The sequence below is a fragment of the Oryctolagus cuniculus genome, chromosome 2 (assembly GCF_051225735.1).
Source record: "Oryctolagus cuniculus isolate XC-2025 breed Fujian yellow rabbit chromosome 2, ASM5122573v1, whole genome shotgun sequence".
Taxonomy (NCBI): Eukaryota; Metazoa; Chordata; class Mammalia; order Lagomorpha; family Leporidae; genus Oryctolagus; species Oryctolagus cuniculus.
Window position 1 is genome coordinate 41311227 of NC_142868.1, and position 19227 is coordinate 41330453.

At 41.2% G+C, this 19227-nt stretch overlaps 1 protein-coding gene across 1 annotated transcript in view; it reads right to left on the reverse strand.

Annotated features, from left to right (window-relative positions):
• Positions 1–1633: 1633 nt before the first annotated feature.
• CNGA1 (cyclic nucleotide gated channel subunit alpha 1) overlaps positions 1634–19227 on the reverse strand; it is a 48803-nt gene continuing 31209 nt past the window's right edge. The window contains exons 2-9 of the mRNA XM_008248606.5: positions 17855–17975; positions 16999–17115; positions 16001–16063; positions 13470–13511; positions 13273–13383; positions 10607–10714; positions 5740–5846; positions 1634–3426 (exon numbers count right to left, since the gene is read on the reverse strand). Of these exons, the coding sequence (XP_008246828.1) occupies positions 2012–3426; positions 5740–5846; positions 10607–10714; positions 13273–13383; positions 13470–13511; positions 16001–16063; positions 16999–17115; positions 17855–17961 (2070 nt within the window). The 5' untranslated portion in view covers positions 17962–17975 and the 3' untranslated portion in view covers positions 1634–2011. The remainder of the gene's footprint in view (positions 3427–5739; positions 5847–10606; positions 10715–13272; positions 13384–13469; positions 13512–16000; positions 16064–16998; positions 17116–17854; positions 17976–19227) is intronic.

Genomic DNA, 19227 nt, shown 5'->3' on the forward strand with positions numbered 1-19227 from the left:
CAATGATAGTCTAGAATCAGCTTGAAAAATGGCTGATTTATGGATTGCTAAATGATATGATATGCCGCTTTGATATCCTCATGTACCCACTTCAACACTCTTGCTATGGGTTCCTCAAAGTCACCTTTCCCCTCCTAAAAAAATTCCCTTATAGTACTGGAACCCACCCATGGACCTCTGCATTGCACTCCAGGTATCTAAGTTGGAACTCTCAGAGTCCTTTACCTATAGGAATCATGAGAAAGGAACTAGCTACACACTCCTTACCGCAAATCTTTGAACCAAGCTTCTGCCACCTACCCAATGTAAGCATCAGAAAGAGCTACAGAGCTTTGGGCCAGAGGTCAGAGAATCAGAACCCTTGTCTTCTGTGTCTCTAACCCAGATCAGACCCAAAGCACTCACTTGCCCCTGGATGCCGGGACTGAGGTAGATGCTTCTTGGGGGCCAGCCCTGAGCCAGATGCGTATCCTACACTCATTCCTCTCTTTACCAAATCTGCCTGATATGAACACCAGTAAGCCACCTGACAGTGTCTTAGAGGATTTTATATCAGGCAAGAAAGAGCACAAAGAAAAGAAACAGTACAAATGAAAGAGAATAAATACAAAGAAAAGGAGCACTTGTCCCAGGAAGACATCACATTACATACCACACACAACACACCACTCATAGACTCCACCTCTATAGCAAAGAAATGCTTGCTGGCTGATCGTGAATGGATAGGTAAAATGCAAAAGGAAAATATAGGATGGAAAAGACACACTGTACAGTTCAATGGATACTCTCTGGGGCAGCACAGAATAAATTATGACATTGACACACTGTTCAAGGTCTGTATAAATATATGAAATGCTGCATTAAGAAGCCATGTTTGCTCATGTCCTGATAAGGATATAAATCTTATATCAATAGTGACCTGTGTTAAGAAGGATTAATTTGAACCATACCTGGGTTCAGCAGTAGAGTTGTGTGGCTGATTAACAACGTCTTCACCAGCCACACACTTACCAGATAGTTCCCTATTCTTTTCTGGAACCAACCTCCCATGACCTCTTCCTGCTTTGCAAGCTTCACTGTGGAAAGCAATCCCTCAGGAGTCTCACTGAAATGCAGATTCTGATGCCATCGATCTGGGATGGAGTCTGGGATTTTGCATGTTCCAAGAGTTGCCCATGCTGGTCCACATTACTTTCAAGTCTTGTTTTCTAACATTATGACCAATTCCCTTGACAACTGCCAATAATATTACTACCTTTATTCCTTTATCTTACTGCTGGCCAGGCAGAAACAGGAGAGTAGCTACTCTAAGTATCAGAGAATCTAAAAAATGTAACCAAAGGGATTGTACACCATTTTATAATTTTTCAGTGTTCAATTTTACACACTTCAGTCTTTATGTGTATGTGTACAAGTCATATAGTAAAGTCTGATTTATCAATTCTTCATAAGCTGTTTCTCCCACTCTCCCTGAGTCCTACATTAAAACAATGGTTATGTCCTTAAGGTGACCCTGAAGCTCTACAAGACCATGAACTCCCTACTAAGTACTCAAATAAACCACATTTCCAATAGTTGCATAATCATGTTTACTTTATTGTATTCTAATTCTTTTTAAGATTGTATCCAAACACAACGTACATGATAGTTCCCTGTTAGTCTTAATATATCTTAGTCCTCAACAGTGCAAATAGTCTGAAGGTGAGATATACTTGTGCTTTTATAAAGATTATTGCATACAAGGAACATGTGGAAAAATTGGAAGATACAGATGCAGACAGATTGATCAGTTATATCTTTTCCCATATCCATTATGAAAAATCCCACAATAGGATTGTTCTTGCATTCCAGTACCCCACAGAGAGTGTGTAGGCCTTGTGCAGTGCACCAAAGCACATGCTGCTTTTGAGAAAAATTCCTAGCTGTGTCTTCATCTTCTTCCAAATGACAGTAAACTTTACTCACATGATTAAAAGGATAATGAGACATAGCCCTGTCAGTGACAAGCTCTTCAATCCTGTGTAGAGTCTGTGGGCCCACTTTCTACTCCAGCTCCTTCAAGAGATGAAAATTCTGTCTCAATAAGTGGTTTCAGAAATTTCTCCACCTTGGTCAATCTTTGCTTCAGTTTCCGCTGCATGGACTCATACTCAGCCAGGATCCGGGCAAACCTCGTTTGCATGAGATCTACCGAGCCCTCCATTCGAGCAACCTTCTCTTCGAGATCTTTAGGGTCACTGCCAGCGTTTGCAATGTTCACATCCAGCAGGCCGTCCTTCATCAAGATCTGCTTCCCTTTCTCTTCCAGCATTTTTTTGGCATCCGGGTACTCAGTTAGAGCCTCCATGAGGTCATCTTTTGAGAGACAGAACAGGTCTGAATAGCCAATACTTTTAATATTGGCTGTTCTTCGATTGCCAGCTTTGCTGCCTTTAATGTTAAGAATGCTGATCTCACCAAAGTAGCTGCCATCACTCAGCACCACAAACTGAGTGATTCCATCATCTGCCACCACAGCGAGTTTGCCTTCCTTGATGATGTACATCTCTCGTCCAATATCCCCTTTCTTGCAAATATAATCTCCAGGACTATAGACTTGGGGCTGTAACTTCAAGACCAATTCCACCAACAGACCTGCTTCACAGTCAGCAAAAATGCGCACCTTTTTTAATGTGTCTAAGTGAACATTGATGGCGATTTCTGCTCTCAGTTTATCAGGTAGATACTTCAAGACTTCTTTTTCATCAACTGTCTTTTTGTTGGTCCACAGATAGTCAAACCACTTAATAACTCTCTTTTCCATATCCTTGCTTACGTTGCGGAAATTCATGTATTGCTTGATAGCGTCGACTCTTGCCTGAAATTCTGCCCTAGCTGCGTTCATGTTGGAAATCATAGAACCTATATTACCAACAATGGTAGCAAAAATTAACACTCCAATTAAGAAGTCAACCACCACAAAGACATACTCAGAATCCAGCACAGGAGGTGGTGTTTCACCAATGGTAGTCAGAGTCAGTGTAGACCAATACAGACTGTAGACATATTTTCTAGCCAAACGACCAAATTCAGGATCATTAACGTCAGGGTATACCCATGCATCATTTCCAAATCCAATAGCTTTCGAAATAGAGTAGTACACACATGCATTCCAGTGGATAATGATGACAATATACATGACAAGATTAGAAATTCTGAAGATGTTTGGGTAGTTTGTCCTCGTTTCTGTTCTCTGAAAGAACTCAAACATACGAGAGATCCTTAACAGCCTGTTTAATCTGATTTCTGGATAGTTCCACCCCAACTTAAAATACAGCAGATCAGTTGGTACCACTGACAGAACATCAAGTTTAAACTGCAAATTCGATTTATATTTTTCTATGAGTTTGCGCTCTTCCTTCACCAGCAGTCCTTGTTCTAGGTAACCTAAAACACAAGGAAAAAAATCAATCTAACGATTCTCGTTTTAATGTCATTATGAACTTCTCTAAAACAATTCTCAATTAACTTTGTTGAGTTCAAACCAAGAATTTATTTTCACTAAGTATGATGTTAGCAGTGTAATAAGATATTAGTACCAACCAACATAAGACTGGGAAAATATTCTGTGGTAGAAATAGAAAGTAGGGGCTGGCACCATGGCTCACTTGGTTAATCCTCCGCCTGCGGTGCCAGCATCCCATAGGGGCACCAGGTTCTAGTCCCGGTTGCTCCTCTTCCAGTCCAGCTCTCTGCTGTGGCCTGGGAGGGCAGTGGAGGATGGCCCAAGTGCTTGAGCGCCTGCACCCACGTGGAAGACCAGGAGGAAGCACCTGGCTCCTGGCTTTGGATCGGCACAGCGCTGGCCGTAGCGGCCATTTGGGGTGGGGGGAGGTGAACCAATGGAAGGAAGACCTTTATCTCTGTCTCTCTTTCTCACTGTTTATAACTCTACCTGTCAAATTTTTAAAAAAAAAAGATAAAAAATAAAACTTTGGAAGTGTAAAAATGAGAAGTTTGTATGCATACACGGATCTATTGCAAAGTCTTGTGTGTCTATTCAAATCTGTGCACAGCCAGCATCCCCAGACAGGTGAAGCCATTCCTTCGGTGGAATACTGATCACGTGATCCTGTGATATACATGTATCAAGAAGGCCTCTGTACTAATTTTCCAGGACAGAGCTCTTAAAATCTTCAGTTTTCCAAACGTTATGGGTACTAGGTGCAGGTTTTGTTCTAATGTCTGACCTTTGACCACAATCCCTGACACAGAGCTCCTAATCCCCTGCAGTTTCCCGGGTTATAAGAGTGTCTTTTGCTCCAATGAGGCCACTCTTGGTGGACTCCTGGATGGAGGCTAGTCTTAGAAAGACTAAGCCATAGGTAGAAGCTAGGAACCTTCAACCAATCCTTAGGAGATGGGGCAGGATATTGAGTCAAGAGTCTATGATGTCTACGTGATGAAGCCTTCTCTAAAAATCCCTGAACTATGGGGCTGGGAGAGTTTTTAGGCTGGCAAACATCCACATGCCAGGAAGGTGCTGAGCACCTGAATTCCACAGGGACATAGCTCCTGCTCTCATGTCCCTTCTAGACTTTGTCCTATGCGTGCATCTCTTCATCTGAGTAATCTTCTATATCCTTTATTAACCCTTTATTAATACAATACACTGAGAAATGTGCTTCCCTGAGTTCTATGAGCCATGGCAGCAAATTACTGAACCTGAGGAAGGTGTTGTGGGAACACTGATTTATAGACAGACTGTCAGAAGCCCAGGTCACAGTCTGGGGCTTATGATTGCATCTGAAGTGAGGAATGGCCTTGTGTCAATGAGTCCTTAACCTGTGAAGTCTGTACTACCTTGGGCTAGTGTCAGAATTGAGTTAACACCAGGATACACACCTGGCGTTGCAGAATTCTTTGGTGCATATCCTGCTGCCTATTTTTCATATCAATGTTTACCCCTTCAATGTGAAGCATAAGTACATCTATTTCCTTTACCCCAGTCTTTATTATTCACCTGGGATTTCCCTTCTGCACGGTCACCATGAGCCTTGGGTTTTGAACCCAGAAATTTATCACTCAGATACATGATGTTAGGGGAAGAATTTGCTTCCCCTCCTCGCTTGCTAGCTATCAAAGCTGCAAAGAGGGCACTGCCCCTAGAGCATTTCTCCAGAGCACTAACGTTTAGAGAAAGTTTGGATTTCACACAATGATTCTTAAAAAAAAAAAAAATGTTCCTACTTTGTGTGCACTAGTCTTATTGACACAAGTACAACTGTGTAGAAACTATGAGGTTATAACTACTTAATAAGAATACCTCAAATAGGATGCTATCAAATGCTTCTCCCTGGATAATTAATGCCATCCCAGGAGCCACTAAGTTAACTTAAGAGTGTTTTCTTTTAAAATTCCTAGTTTGGTTCTGCTGGATACAATGACATTTTCCCCCAGACCTCTTTAAGATATCTTCCTATTAGGTAGCAATTACCCTTTCCCCACAGAGCTGGCAGAATATTCCTGAACTTGCTATTTCTGTCGCTTAGCATGTACCTAGGGAGCAGGGTAACGGAGGAAAACCACCGACCCACATTCTCAAGGTTGCCTAGTAACGTTCTTCTGAATAAAGTGGCCCAAGCCCACTCATGGGTTTTTCTGAACCTATTTTGAAGAACACTTGAATTTGAAAATTTCAAATTATATGATGGAGATAAAAGCAAGAAATTTTAAAATATCAAAGCTGAACATATTTACCTGTCCGTGTTCGTACAAACATGTCAACAAGATAGACTATATCTGACAAGTAGTCACAAATGAGCCAATATTCTAGGTAATCAGATTGAAGTTCATCAAAACAGGCTCTGTAAAGGAAAAAGGGAATAAATAAAATGAAATGGGGCTCGATTTAAGTAAAAGTCCTCTTGGTATAATTTCTATCAGATGAAAAATACAACAAACTAAGGCTAGCAAGCATCCTTGGAATTCATTTCGGACAGAAAAATAGCAGAAGAAACGTTGAGGAAGTACATTCCCGGGGAGAGTTGGAGAGAAATCTGCAGTGGAAATTCAACAGAAGGAAGAGGGGCGCTGTGGATCAGGATGGAAGGCGCAGACACGCAGCCATGAGTGCGGCCACCATACACAACCCCGCAGCTGAAAGCTGGAGGGTACGCCAGCTTTGGAGAGCCAACTGAGAGCAGACTGCGGCAGCCTGTGCCACAGGTGATATTACCAGAGGGAGAGCCTTGTGGACCACACTGTCTTCAAGTCCAGCCTGAAGCCCTAACGGGGTGGAGGGGGTCAGAGTACCTGCCTACCCCAGCGAAAGAAAAGCACATTTCTTTCTCCCTATCATCCCGCAAGGGCACCCACAACTGGTGGGGAGAAGGCACCATTTTGACACAAGTAGAGGCTGCAGCAGCTCTCCCTCTTGCAAAAGGGATTTTAGCAGAGGGAAAAATCTGTGTTCCCAACTGGCTTTAAGTCTGGCTGGGAGGGTTGATAGGCGGCTGTACACCCACATAGGATTGTGAGGGACCCCCATCCTCTCAACATATCCCAGGCTCTGGGGCTCAAACTGCCAAGGCACAGCACCCACAGGAAGCTGGCTCTAGGAATATGTCTGCTGTCCCTGTGGATTGGACAGGCTAGTAGGCAGAGCCGATCCTCTGCATCCCATGATTATGGGAGGCTTGAGTGCTACAATGGTGGGAACTCTGACTGCACGATATGGCACAGGTGAAGTCGGGTCTCTGGGCAATCACTGTGGCACCAGAGGCTCAGAACTCCCTGACTGCCTGGGGTGGGTCCCTGCACAGGGACCCCTCCTCACACTGACAACTACACAGATCCTTTCTGTGGTTCACGTGGCAGCGCAGGTGCCTAGAGGAGATCTATCACACCCAACTTGGGTGTCACCCTGGATACTCGCCCCACACTGGAGCACTGACCAGAGCTCTCTGGCCATACCCAGAACACACCTCTGGGTATTCAATGAAAGATCAAACACTACACCAAGCCACAGAGGCACAGTTCAAAGATAAAATCTATCAGAGCGGGGCTGGCACTGTGGCACAGTCAGTTAAAACCCCAGCCTGCAGTGACAGTATCCCATATGGGTACCAGTTCAAGTCCTAGCTGCTCCACTTCTGATCTAGCTCCCTGCTAATGTGCCTGGGAAAACAGTGGAGTAAGACTCAAGTGCTTGGGTATCTGCACCCATGTGGGAGACTCAGAGAAAGCTCCTGTCTCCTGGCTTTGGATCAGCTCAGCTCCAGCCATTGCGGCCATCTGGGGAGTGAACCGGTGGATGGAAGACCTCTCTCTCTGTCTCTTCATCTCTCTGTAATTCTTTCAAGTAGTAAGTAAGATCTTTTTAAAAAAAAAAAATCCATCAGAGAAAACCAACAATTATTTCCACAAATGCCTAAGATTAAATGCAGAAGTTCAAGAAACAAAAATAAGGAAGACAACATGACTCCCACAAAGGGACACAACAACCCTTCAATATTAGAATGTGAAGATGAAGAGACTGATGAAACCCCTGAAATGGAATTCAAAAGAGTGATCATAGAATTGCTCAAAAGCAATGAGGAGCAAATTCATGAGTTAAACAAATTCATACGTGACGTGGAGGAAAAATTTTCCCATGAGATTGAGATTTTGAAGAGAAATCAAACTGAAATATTAGAAATGAAGAATTCAATATGTCAAATAAAAAATGCAGTGGGAAGCCTTAACAACAGACTTGGTGAGGCAGAAGAAAGAACACCTGAGATAGAGTGCAAATATTTGGAAACACATCACTCAGACCAAAAAAAAAATGAAGAAGAAATTATAAAAATTAAAAATACTGTTATAGATTTATTGGATACTATCAAATGACCCAACATATGGGTATTACAAGCTCTTGTAGGTGTGGAAAGAGATAATGGATTACAGGGCCTATTCAGTGGAAAAATTACAGAAAACTTTCTTAAATTGGAGAAAAAAAAAGACTTCCAAATACATGAGTCACACAGAACTTGTAATAGATATGACCAGAAAAGATCTTCACCACAACACTTTATAGTCAAACTTTCAACAGTAAAACATAAAAATTCTAAAGTGTGCATAAGAGAAATGCCAAATTACATTCAGAGGATCTCCAAATAGACTCACAGCTGATTTCTCTTCAGAAACCTGACAGGCCAGGAGAGAATGGAGAGACAGAGTTCAAGTCTTAAAAATAAGCATGAGGCCGGCGCCACGGCTCACTAGGCTAATCCTCTGCCTTGCGGCGCCGGCACACCGGGTTCTAGTCCCAGTTGGGACGCCGGATTCTGTCCCGGTTGCCCCTCTTCCAGGCCAGCTCTCTGCTGTGGCCAGGGAGTGCAGTGGAGGATGGCCCAAGTGCTTGGGCCCTGCACCCCATGGGAGACCAGGAGAAGTACCTGGCTCCTGCCATCGGATCAGCGCAGTGCGCCAGCCACAGGCGCGCCAGCCACAGCGGCCACTGGAGGGTGAACCAATGGCAAAGGAAGACCTTTCTCTCTGTCTCTCTCTCTCTCATTGTCCACTCTGCCTGTCAAAAAAAAAAAAAAAAAAAAAAAAGTAAGCATGAAACAAGTCCCCTACCTTACACTTTATACAAAAATCAACTCACAGTGGATCAAGAACCTAAATCTACAACCTGATATAACTAAATTACTAGAATAGAACATTGGGGAAACTGTGCAAGATATTAGCATAGGCAAAAACTTCTTGGAAAAGAACCTAGAAGCACAGGCAATCAAACCCAAAATAGACAAATGGGATTACATCAAGCTAAGAAGATTCTGCACTGCAAAGGAAACACTCAGCAAAGAAGACAATATTTGCAAACTATGCAACTGATAAAGGATTAATATCCAGAATCTATGAAGAGCTTAAGAAACTCAACAACAAAATAAATAATCCAGTTAAGAAATGGGCAAAGGTCTTGAACAGGCATTTTTCAAAAGAGGAAATTAAGATGGCCAGCAGACACATGAAAAATTGCTCAGCATCACTAGCCATCAGGGAAATGCAAATCAAACCTACAATGTAGTTTCTCCTCATCCCAGTTAAAATGGCTCACATACAGAAATCAACAAGTGCTGACGAGGATGTGGGGGAAAAGGTATGCTTTTTTAGGTAACTGAGATGTTTACACCCTTGGTGGTAATGTAAACTAGTACAGCCATTGTGGAAGACAGTATGGAGATATCTCAGAAAGCTGAACAGAGATACACCATTTAATTCAGTCAGCCACTCCTGGGAATTTACTCAAGGGAAATGAGATCAGCATATGAAAGATATACCTGTAACCTCATGTTTATTGCAGCTCAATTCACAATAGCTAAGATATGGAATCAACCCAGATGCCCATCAACTGATGACTGTATAAAGAAATTGTGAGATATATATATATATATATATATATATATATATATAATACTACTCAGCCATAGAAAAGAATGAAATTCTGTCTTTTGCAACAAAATGGATGCAACTGGAAACCATTATATTTAGAGAAATAAACCAGTCTCAAGAAGACAAAGACTATATGTTTTCTCTGATCTGTCATAATTAATAGAGTACAAAAAAAAGTGATGCATAGGAGTGAAATCGACACTTGAGATTTGATGGTTGTTTATAGCCCTTGTCTTTTCTGTTAAGAAACAGTGGGTTTTTTTTCCTTACAAGAAACAAAAAGAATTCAGTTCCTCAATCTTGGCTTTCCCAAATCTTTCTCTGAATAGTTGGTTTTTATTTATTCATACTTCTGAATTCTAACATTCTTTCCCATTATACCAGTTGGCTTTATAAAAACATGAACTAAGAATAAATGGCCACAAGCTAAAGCCAGAATATGTTGGATGAAACACATTAATCACCAAGTTCATATTAACTATCTGTACCCAAAGCACTTCAGGAAATTGTACTTGGTATTAGGTAACTGAGATGTTTACAATCTAAAAGATACCAAATCCTTGATCTTCTCCTATATTATCAGCATTTTTTGTTGTAGGCTGAAGAAAACACAAAGTATCTGCCTATACTTTAATTATATGAACAATAAAAACTTTTAATGTATTCCCCCTCCTGCTCCCCCTTCCTCCCAATACTGAAGATCCAAGTATACAAAGAATTAAGACATCTCTTTGGGGCCAGCGCTGTGGCACAGCAGGTTAAAGCTCTGGCCTAAAGTGCCAGCATCCTATATGGGCGCCGGTTCTAGTCCCAGCTGCTCTACTTCCTATTCAGCTTTCTGCTATGACCTGGGAAAGTAGTAGAAGATGGCCCAAATCCTTGGGCCCCCGCACCCACGTGGGAGACCTGGAAGAAGCTCTGGCTGTTGCGGCCATTTGGGGAGTGAACCAGTGGATGGAAGACCTTTCTCTTTCTCTAACTCTCTCTGTAACTCTGTCTTTCAAATAAATAAAATAAATTTAAAAAAAGATATCTCTTCTTGACCTCAGGAAAACACACTGAGAATAACTTAACTGCTCTTTATAATCTGTGATAGAGATGTGAGGTATGTTCTGAAGAGCTATGGTTCAAAATTTTTAATAACTTGGAAACTAAAAAGTAGGGATGATATCCACAAACAAATAGATACCTTGCAATAATCATAGTCCAGTTGTACATCACAGGTAAAGTGATACAAAACAGCCAGTTGTAATATGTGTTTCCTGAGGGATCAATAATCATGACTTCTTTCTTCTCCCTAGCAGCAATTAGAAATAAAAAGGAAGGTTACCAAGAGACAAAAATTTTTTATACCATATCAAATATGATGATGACTGCTACCCACAATTAATGACACAGAAGTAAACTGGATAAGCTCACTCTGCAGTGGGAAGATTAGCATGGCATAAGTGCATGAGCCATAAGACATTGGTGAGTGAAGGGACAATTAAATGACCAGTTCTACATTCAACTGTGTTAAACTTTCACAAAAGCCCTAGGGTTCCTACAAGGCAGCAGCACTTCTATGCCCTAGGCACTGACAGAGAATGACAGCATAGATCACAAAAAACTGTAACTACTCCATAGACCCTTTGGAAGGTTGTGGGTGGTAGGATAGTGATTTTGCCACTCCTCATCAAGTACAAAGTCACCAGGAACTACACTGTGAGGGAGAACTCATGGCTTCTTTCTCATCTGTAGGGAAAGAAGGATATTCTGACACTATATAATACGAAGCCCTAATAAGAATATAAGCATATATAAAGGATTCTTTAAGAGAGGCAATAGAGAGTAAGAGATAGGAATGAAGAAAATATGGTCAAATGGAAATTTTTTTTAATATTCTGGTATCAAGCCAATATTTTTAAAAACTTTTCTTCTCACACAAATTTCAAAAACTTTCAAAACAGGCAGAAATAATTGAATCTCATGTCTGAAAAAGGATTATGTTGGGGCCAGCACTGTGGCTTAGTGAGCTAAGCCTCCGCTTGTTACACCAGCATCCCATGTGTGCCCCTGTTCTAGTCCCAGCTGTACCTCTTCCAATCTAGCTCTCTGCTATGGCCTAGGAATGCAGTAAAGGATGGCCCAAGTGCTTGGGCCCCTGCACTCACATAGGAGACCTGGAGGAAGCTCCTGGCTCCTGGCTTCAGAACTGTCCACCTCTGACCATTGTGGCCATTTGGGATGGAGGACCTCCCTCTCTGTCTCTTCCACTCTCTATATGTAACTCTACCTCTCAAATAAATAAATAAAAATATTTATTAAAAAAGAATTATGTTAAGTAAATTCAGAAAACAATTTCCCTTTAATAAAAAGTAAAGGAGCATTACATGTGCCATTGGGTCTAACTCTTGTGAAATCCTAGCTCTCAAATGTTTGTTTCAAAAAGAATAGTTGGGACAAATATTTGTCCTAACAGGTCACCAGTGTCCCAAACTGGAGTGCCTAGGTTCAATCCCCCGACTCCACATTCCTTCTAATATGGACCCTCAGAAGCAGAGGTGATGGTTCAAGTACCTGGGTTCTTGCCACCCACATGGGAGATCTGGATTGAGTTCTTGGCTTCAACCCCCAGCCATTGTAGGCATTTAGAGATTGATCCAGAAGTTGTGAGTGCTCTCCTTTTCTCTGTCTCTTTTTCCCTCCCCCAGAAATAAATAAATTTTTTTAAGATTTATTTTATTTATTTGAAAGAGTTACAGAGAGATAGAGCACTTCCACCTGTTGGTTCACTCCTCAAATAGCTGCAATGGCAGGGGCTTCTTCCAGGTCTCCCAGTGGTCCAAACATTTTGACCATCTTCCACTGCTTTCCCAGGTGCATCAGCAGAAAGCTGGATTGGAAGTGGAGCAGCCGGGACTCGAACCAGCACCCATATAGAACACCAGCATCTCAGGCAGCAGCATTACCTGCTACATCAAAACGCCAGCCCTAACAAATAAACTTTCTTAAAAAATAATGCTTCAGGAGGCTGATATCTTGTTGACATTCATACCGCTCTCAAAATTAGTCACGGCTTTTACAATGAGGCCTTTTTTTCTTTGCAGTATTTGCCATATAATTTTCATTAGTCAAAATAAAATTTAAAAAATTGGATCTGTGTAGGTTGAACAAGTTGGAATACAGTATTTAGTTAACAAGCTTATTACATTTTTATTTGTTTTTAAAAATTAATAGTAATATGGTAGGAATCCAATTTTCTTTGGAATCTATTTCCCAGTGATAACTTTTACTTCCTCAATGCTTGGGGAAGAAAATTACCATACTAGTGAAAATAATTGGTGAGAAATAACTCTTGATTTTAGGGAAATTATAACAAAATTTTAATATACATTTTGCAAGAACTCGTTTAAATGTTTATCTTATACTTTTGGTTGTTTTTATTATTTGAGAGGCAGAGAGAGACACAGAGCTTCCACCTGCTGGTTCACTCTCCAAATGCCTACACTGACCTTTGGTGGGCCAGCCTAAATCACAGACTGGGAACTTAATCCAGGTCTCTTTCATAGATGGCAGGAACCCAATTCCATGAGCTATCATATGCCACCTTCAGAAAGCTGCAATCAGAAGCTGGGCCAGGACTCAAATCCAGGGGCTCCATATGGGACACAGATATCTTAACCAGTTTTGTAACTACCAGGCCAAACATCTACCACTAAATGTCTATTTTAAAATGTTCCAAAATATTTAGTCTTTACACAAGGTCTTGTTACAATAAAGCTTTTTCTTACTTCACATCATGAGAAATTAGGCTTGCAACTAAAACTCAATACAAATCCATTTCTAATTGGAATGCTAGTAAAAATACTTAACTCTTCTTTCTTTTCTTTCTTTGTCTCCTCTTTCTTTTTCTTCTCTTTCTCTTTTTCCTTCTTCTTTTTCTTCTCTGAATCCTTTTTATTTTCATTTTTATCATCTGATTTGCTGAAAAAGTTGAGTTTGTAATATTAAAATATGAAAATATTACAAGTAGAAAAACTTGGGGTCACTCGTGCCAAAGTCTAACTTACCTCTTCTTTTCTTTTTTCTTTTTCTTTTTTTCTTTTTGTTCTCTAGAGAAGAAACAATATCTCCGTCACATAATCACATTTTACTCTGACTTCCACTCTTATTTGCTTGCCTCTCCACCGAGCAAGAATTCTCAGCCTTGCATTTCTAGAGAGGCCTCAGTGCTTAGAAACACAGTACTCTAGTCTCCTAGGGGAGATGTCTGCCAGAAATGGACAATTATCCAGTTAATAAAAGAAACAAAAATACCTGGGTTAATAGACGTGGAAAACTGAAGAAAATGGAGATAAATAAAGGCATAAACCCAATGAGAGAAATTTAGCAACAAGAGACCCAAAAAAGTATGCTTCCAAAATGACAATGTATAAAAAAAGTTACTTAAAATTTAAATGTCTTGACCTCATTTATGTTTATGCTTGAATAAAAGCATCATGAATTTCAAGAAGATGCTAATCAATCTTTTCTTGAGATTTTCAAATTTTCCTGAGTAGTCAAAAAGCTCTGTAGTAATATAGTAGAATCCTAATTCCCATTATTAGAATCATTCACTAGATTTAAGACCACCTTTTTCTATGTACAATTTCCTCTTGGGAAGAGATTATGTGGTTAGAGGCTTTTTCTACAATTTTCTACAATTAGCTTTCTCTTTCAGAAGAATGGAGTCTGGAGTCAGACAGACCTAGGGCCACAATTTGTTATCCTTGTCAGCTAAGAGTTCTCAGGAAAAATTCATTATTCGGGGGTGAATGAACAGTCTGTCTCACTGCCACTAGGCTAGTCAGAGAAGGCTGTTAAAGAGAGACAGTCACAGATCTGAACCTAGGCCTCTAAATAGGGGTAAAAGTTGAGAAGAGGCAGGTTATTAAACGGAGGGATATTCTGAGTGCAAATGGAATTAGTGCGTAAGAATGACCCTGCAGAATTGGAAATCTAATGTTGAGAGGAGGGAGATAAGCCTGGGGAGGGAGATGGGGCTTGGTGTCGAGTTCCTGGAGGAGGTCTTTCCACACCAGGTGAGTTTTCTAAATGAAGAAAGTAAAGCTGAGTGATGCCCTGTGTGGATCCGGCAGAGCACAGGACCCAGGCACTCATTCCCTACCTGCCAGGAGTGTGCTTGCTGACAGCGAATAGCTGTCCCTCTCCCTTGGCTGGCCTTGGCTTATAGAAACCACCTCACTCACGTTTATGCCCCCACTTTCTAGGGCCAGCCCTTAGCCAATGACTGTGCATGGGCACAAAGGCCCAGCCCTGTTACCTATTTATGGGAAAACTCCAAACGCTGTCCTATAAGTTCTGAAGCTCAACATTGGATATCAGTTCTATTCCCTACCCAATCCTGCCCCTCCACCCACCCAGCTCCTTCCTAGAAATTGTTCCTGAGAGCATGCTCAATAAACCTCTGCACACAGACCTCTACCTCAGAGACAGTCTCCCTGGGAACTTGAATTAGAAAGCATTGGCTCAGACCAACCTCTCTCAAGTTTTTTTGTGGGAGCAGGGCTGGGGTAGGGACTAGGATTTTAATTATATTTTAATTTTGAATTAGTTTTTAACAGATTCAATTTCCTTTGCAGATACAATTCTAAGAATATAATGATATTTCCTTCCTACCTCCTCCTTTTCTACCCTCTTTCCCTCCCACCCTTATTCCTTTGCCTTTTTTTAAAGTTTTTGAGATAACATATTTTACATTACAGTAAAAAGGCATAATCCTTTAATGAAAAAGAAGCTTAACAAATAAAAAGCAAAAAGTCCCGTTTAGTGGAAAATAGAAAGTGACTATAAATAATAATTAAATAGAAAAATGACCACTTGATCCATATATAGTAATTTTTAAAGTATAATTAAAACTATAGTAGTACAATATTCTTTTTTTTTTTTCTTTTTGACAGACAGAGTTAGACAGAGAGAGAGAGAAACAGACAGACAGACAGAGAGACAGAGAGAAAGGTCTTCCTTTGCCATCGATTTACCCTCCAATGGCCGCCGCAGCCGGCGCGCCGCGCTGATCCGAAGCCAGGAGCCATGTGCTTCTCCTGGTCCCCCATGCGGGTGCAGGACCCAAGCACTTGGGCCATCCTCCACTGCCTTCCCGGGCCACAGCAGAGAGCTGGCCTGGAAGAGGGGCAACCGGGACAGAATCCGGTGCCCCGACCGGGACTAGAACCCGGTGTGCCGGCGCCGCAGGTGGAGGATTAGCCTATTGAGCCGCTGTGCCGGCCTTAACAAAGGTACTTTTAATATGGGTAGCCGCATTGTTCATCTATAAATAACCAAACAACAAAATAACAGAATATCATTGCCACTGAGTTTACCAAATGTGAGGGTACTTCAAACCATTCCTGGAAAATGGAATCAAACGATAAGTTTATCTTGGGACAAACATTTTGAAATCCATTTATATATTTTTTATAATATGCATTTTCCATTTTTTGAAAACCCGTCTAATCTGTTCCATAACAAGTTTATCCAACCTTTTTACTGGATTTCTTTAAAAAGTAAAGCTTTGGCTTTCTGTACTACATATACTTACTGGTCCTTGTTACTGCTGTTGTTAATGTTGAAAAGTGCCATGGTACCCGGCAAGTACTGCTGCCTGGGAACGAAAAACACCGCGTGAAATCACAACAGTCACAAGCTGCAGAATGTCCCTGGCAGTCTGAACAAATTCTTTTCGGCCTCATTACTAATGATTGCCCAGATGATTTTTGAAAATACAGATTCCCCCGTGAATCCTGAATTGCCAAATAAAGTACCTTAAACCAAAGTGGTTAGTAAATACCTATTGATTAAGGTTCACATTTAGCTTCCTCTTTAGCCTTGACGGAAGCAACCTGGGTATGCTAACTCCTACCCAGAGACTTAACACTGTCAGGGAGGATAAGAAAGAAGACAAGAGAAGATGAATAAAAATAGCAGGAAGGCAGGAGGTGGCTGGTGAGAAGAAAAAAAAAAGCAGGGGGATGGGGGAGGGGACGGGGAAGTAAATAAATAAACCAAAAGTGACTGTGTCCCATAGGACAGGAGCCTGTGACCCACACCTGTGCCACACTCCTGCACACCCTCAGAGCCCCACGTCTGAAGTTTCCATAACCGCTTTTTTTTCCTGCTAAGGATTGACAGCACTTCTCTTCCAGCTACTCATCCTAGCGCTCTATTTCCTGGAAGTAGGGTCAAATGGGATCAGAGCTTCAGAGAATAATTGCCTCAGGACCCAGAAAGAAGAATCAGACAGGAGCAGGGAAGAAGAGGAGCTGGGCCATAAATGTCCTAAAGGACAGACACAGGTCTCCAGGAAAATGATCAGCGAGAGTGGGTATGACTTGGAACCCCAAGCCCATGAATAAACTCCAGGCAGAGGCAGTGTCCCAGGAGAGGGAATGAGTCAGGAACACGGGAAGCAAGCTATCCCCAAGACTGCATAGTGCAGAATAGCAGGAGCACTTACCAGCCCACACTGTGGACGGAGAAGACCTAGCACCTAAGCAACTGTTTAAAAACAGGTTCTGAGGGATAGAGGGCACCGCTCACCTCTGCGGTGGTCCTTCCCTTCTGTGTGAGTTATCTCCAAAGGAACCCCTTGTGTGCAGGCTTTCATTTTCTGACTCTTCAGATACAGAGGCACTGTCATCATCTTCAGAAAAGGAGCTACAGTCCAATAGGAGGCAAGGATGAATTAGATCTCATTGTGGAGGAGTAGCCTTGTTCACTAGGGCCGCCACTGCCTCATCTCTCTTCTTTCCCTCTCAGACTAACCCATTCAACAATTCTTAATTACAGTAAGTTGAGAACTGTACAGAACGCATAGAATTATATAGAACACAAGCACATTTGAGTAAAACACGTTTAACCAAGAAACTATTTTCTAGGACTGCCACTTTCTTATCGGTTGGTGTTAATATTTACCAAACAGAAGATGTAATATCTGGGTTTTTAAGTTGTATTACAGAGTTGTATAAAGGAACTTACTGCCTAACAAATATTTCCTTCCATTAAAAAGAAATTCAACCACATTTACACATATCCTATCTATTTATAGGGTAACCACTTTAAATTACATTTTTAATTTTTAGCATAGCATTTCGTAGCCTATGGACTTTTTCACATTTGTCTATCACGATGTCACCCCTTTAGGTCTGAAATGTCCCATGAAGAATGGCCCTGCCAGCAACTGAAGAAGTATTTGGCAAGGGTGCCCAGGAGGTACTTCCAAAACAATGACAATAGTAATATTACATCCATTTGTTAGAACAGTTATGCTGTTCCAAAGTAAACATCAACTCACTCAAACTCATTGCAAAGTCCAAGAATATAAATCATGAAGTTAAATTGAAATTAAGCCCAGTTAATGGAACAACTCTGGCCAGCACTACAAACAAAGATTTACCTGCATGCTCCATTTTCCATCCTTCTTATTTCCTTTTCAATATCTGGAGCAATCACATTGGGAATGTTTATAAAGGTGCGCCGTGTATTGATAATATTTGGCTTCATGGTTAGTTTAGTATCTGAGAAGAAAGCAGCCTTATTAATGGAAAGTTTAATTTTATTACATATATCATCAAAGTTTCACTCTAACATTCTTCTCAACCCGTGATAACACTCAATTCCAGTCACACACAGAAATTACTCTTTGGTAGAATAAGATATGAGACACATACAAATTAAAAATAAATATTAAAAAAAATGGAAATGGAGGGTGGCCATTTGGCTTAGCAGCAAAGATGGCGCCTGGGAAGACTGTATCCCCATTATCAGAATGCCTGGGCTCCATTTTTGGTCTTGGCTCCTGACTCCAGCTTCTCACCAATGCAGACCCTGGGAGGCTGCAATGATTCCTGGAGCCTGCAATTATTCGACTGACTGGGTCTCTGCTGCTTCTGACTTTGGCTCTGGCCCATTGTATGTATCTGAAGAGTAAACCAGCAAATGGAAGTATATGGGAGTGTTCTCTTTCTCTCTCTAATAAATAAAAACCAAGATAAAATGGGATGGTGTGTTCTAGTTAAACAGAAAATTGGAAAGTCACATAAAGAAATTTTCATTCTTGGGCTATGCCATGAAAACAGGTTATTACTAAGGCATAAAATGATGTCTTGGCTGCAGCTCTCTGGACCATGCTGTGTCACACTTCAGTGCCTCTGCTTGTGCACTCCTTTAGGATGGAAAACACATCTCCCCTGAGTCCAAACAGGTGCCACCTATCATTCAAGTCTAAGCCACTGACTCCACATCCTTGATCAAACTTCCTTCTCTATTCTCTACTCTGCCACTGAATTGTGAGCATTTCACAATTACATTTCCCTATGCTAAATTGCTGTGTATTCTGTCTTTACAACGAGGCAACAACCTTTTCTAGGGTGAAGGTTATTGTAACCATAGTAGATTTCCAGCACATAATAGGTCCTCAAGAAATGTGTACTGAGTGAAAAAAACTTGTTCTTATGTTTTAAAAACTGCACTCACATGGATTTTCATCAGAAGTTATGAAAAGTCATTGAATTTACAATGATTTTGAAATGCTTCTTAAGGTGGTAGGTATATTGGATTGGCCCACAAAATCCTTCATTCTCTCCTTCTAACATGATTTTAGGATCTGCAAAAACTGGAAGAGCTCAAAATCCTTCATTTCTCAGACTCCTTTTCAGCTGAGATTCTTGTTGTCACTTAGATTCAGTCAATCGAATGCACTTGTACAAGAGTTAGAAAGTGGAAGTGAGGTGAAGATAACAGTTCTTCCAACAAGAACAGGCGGGAACA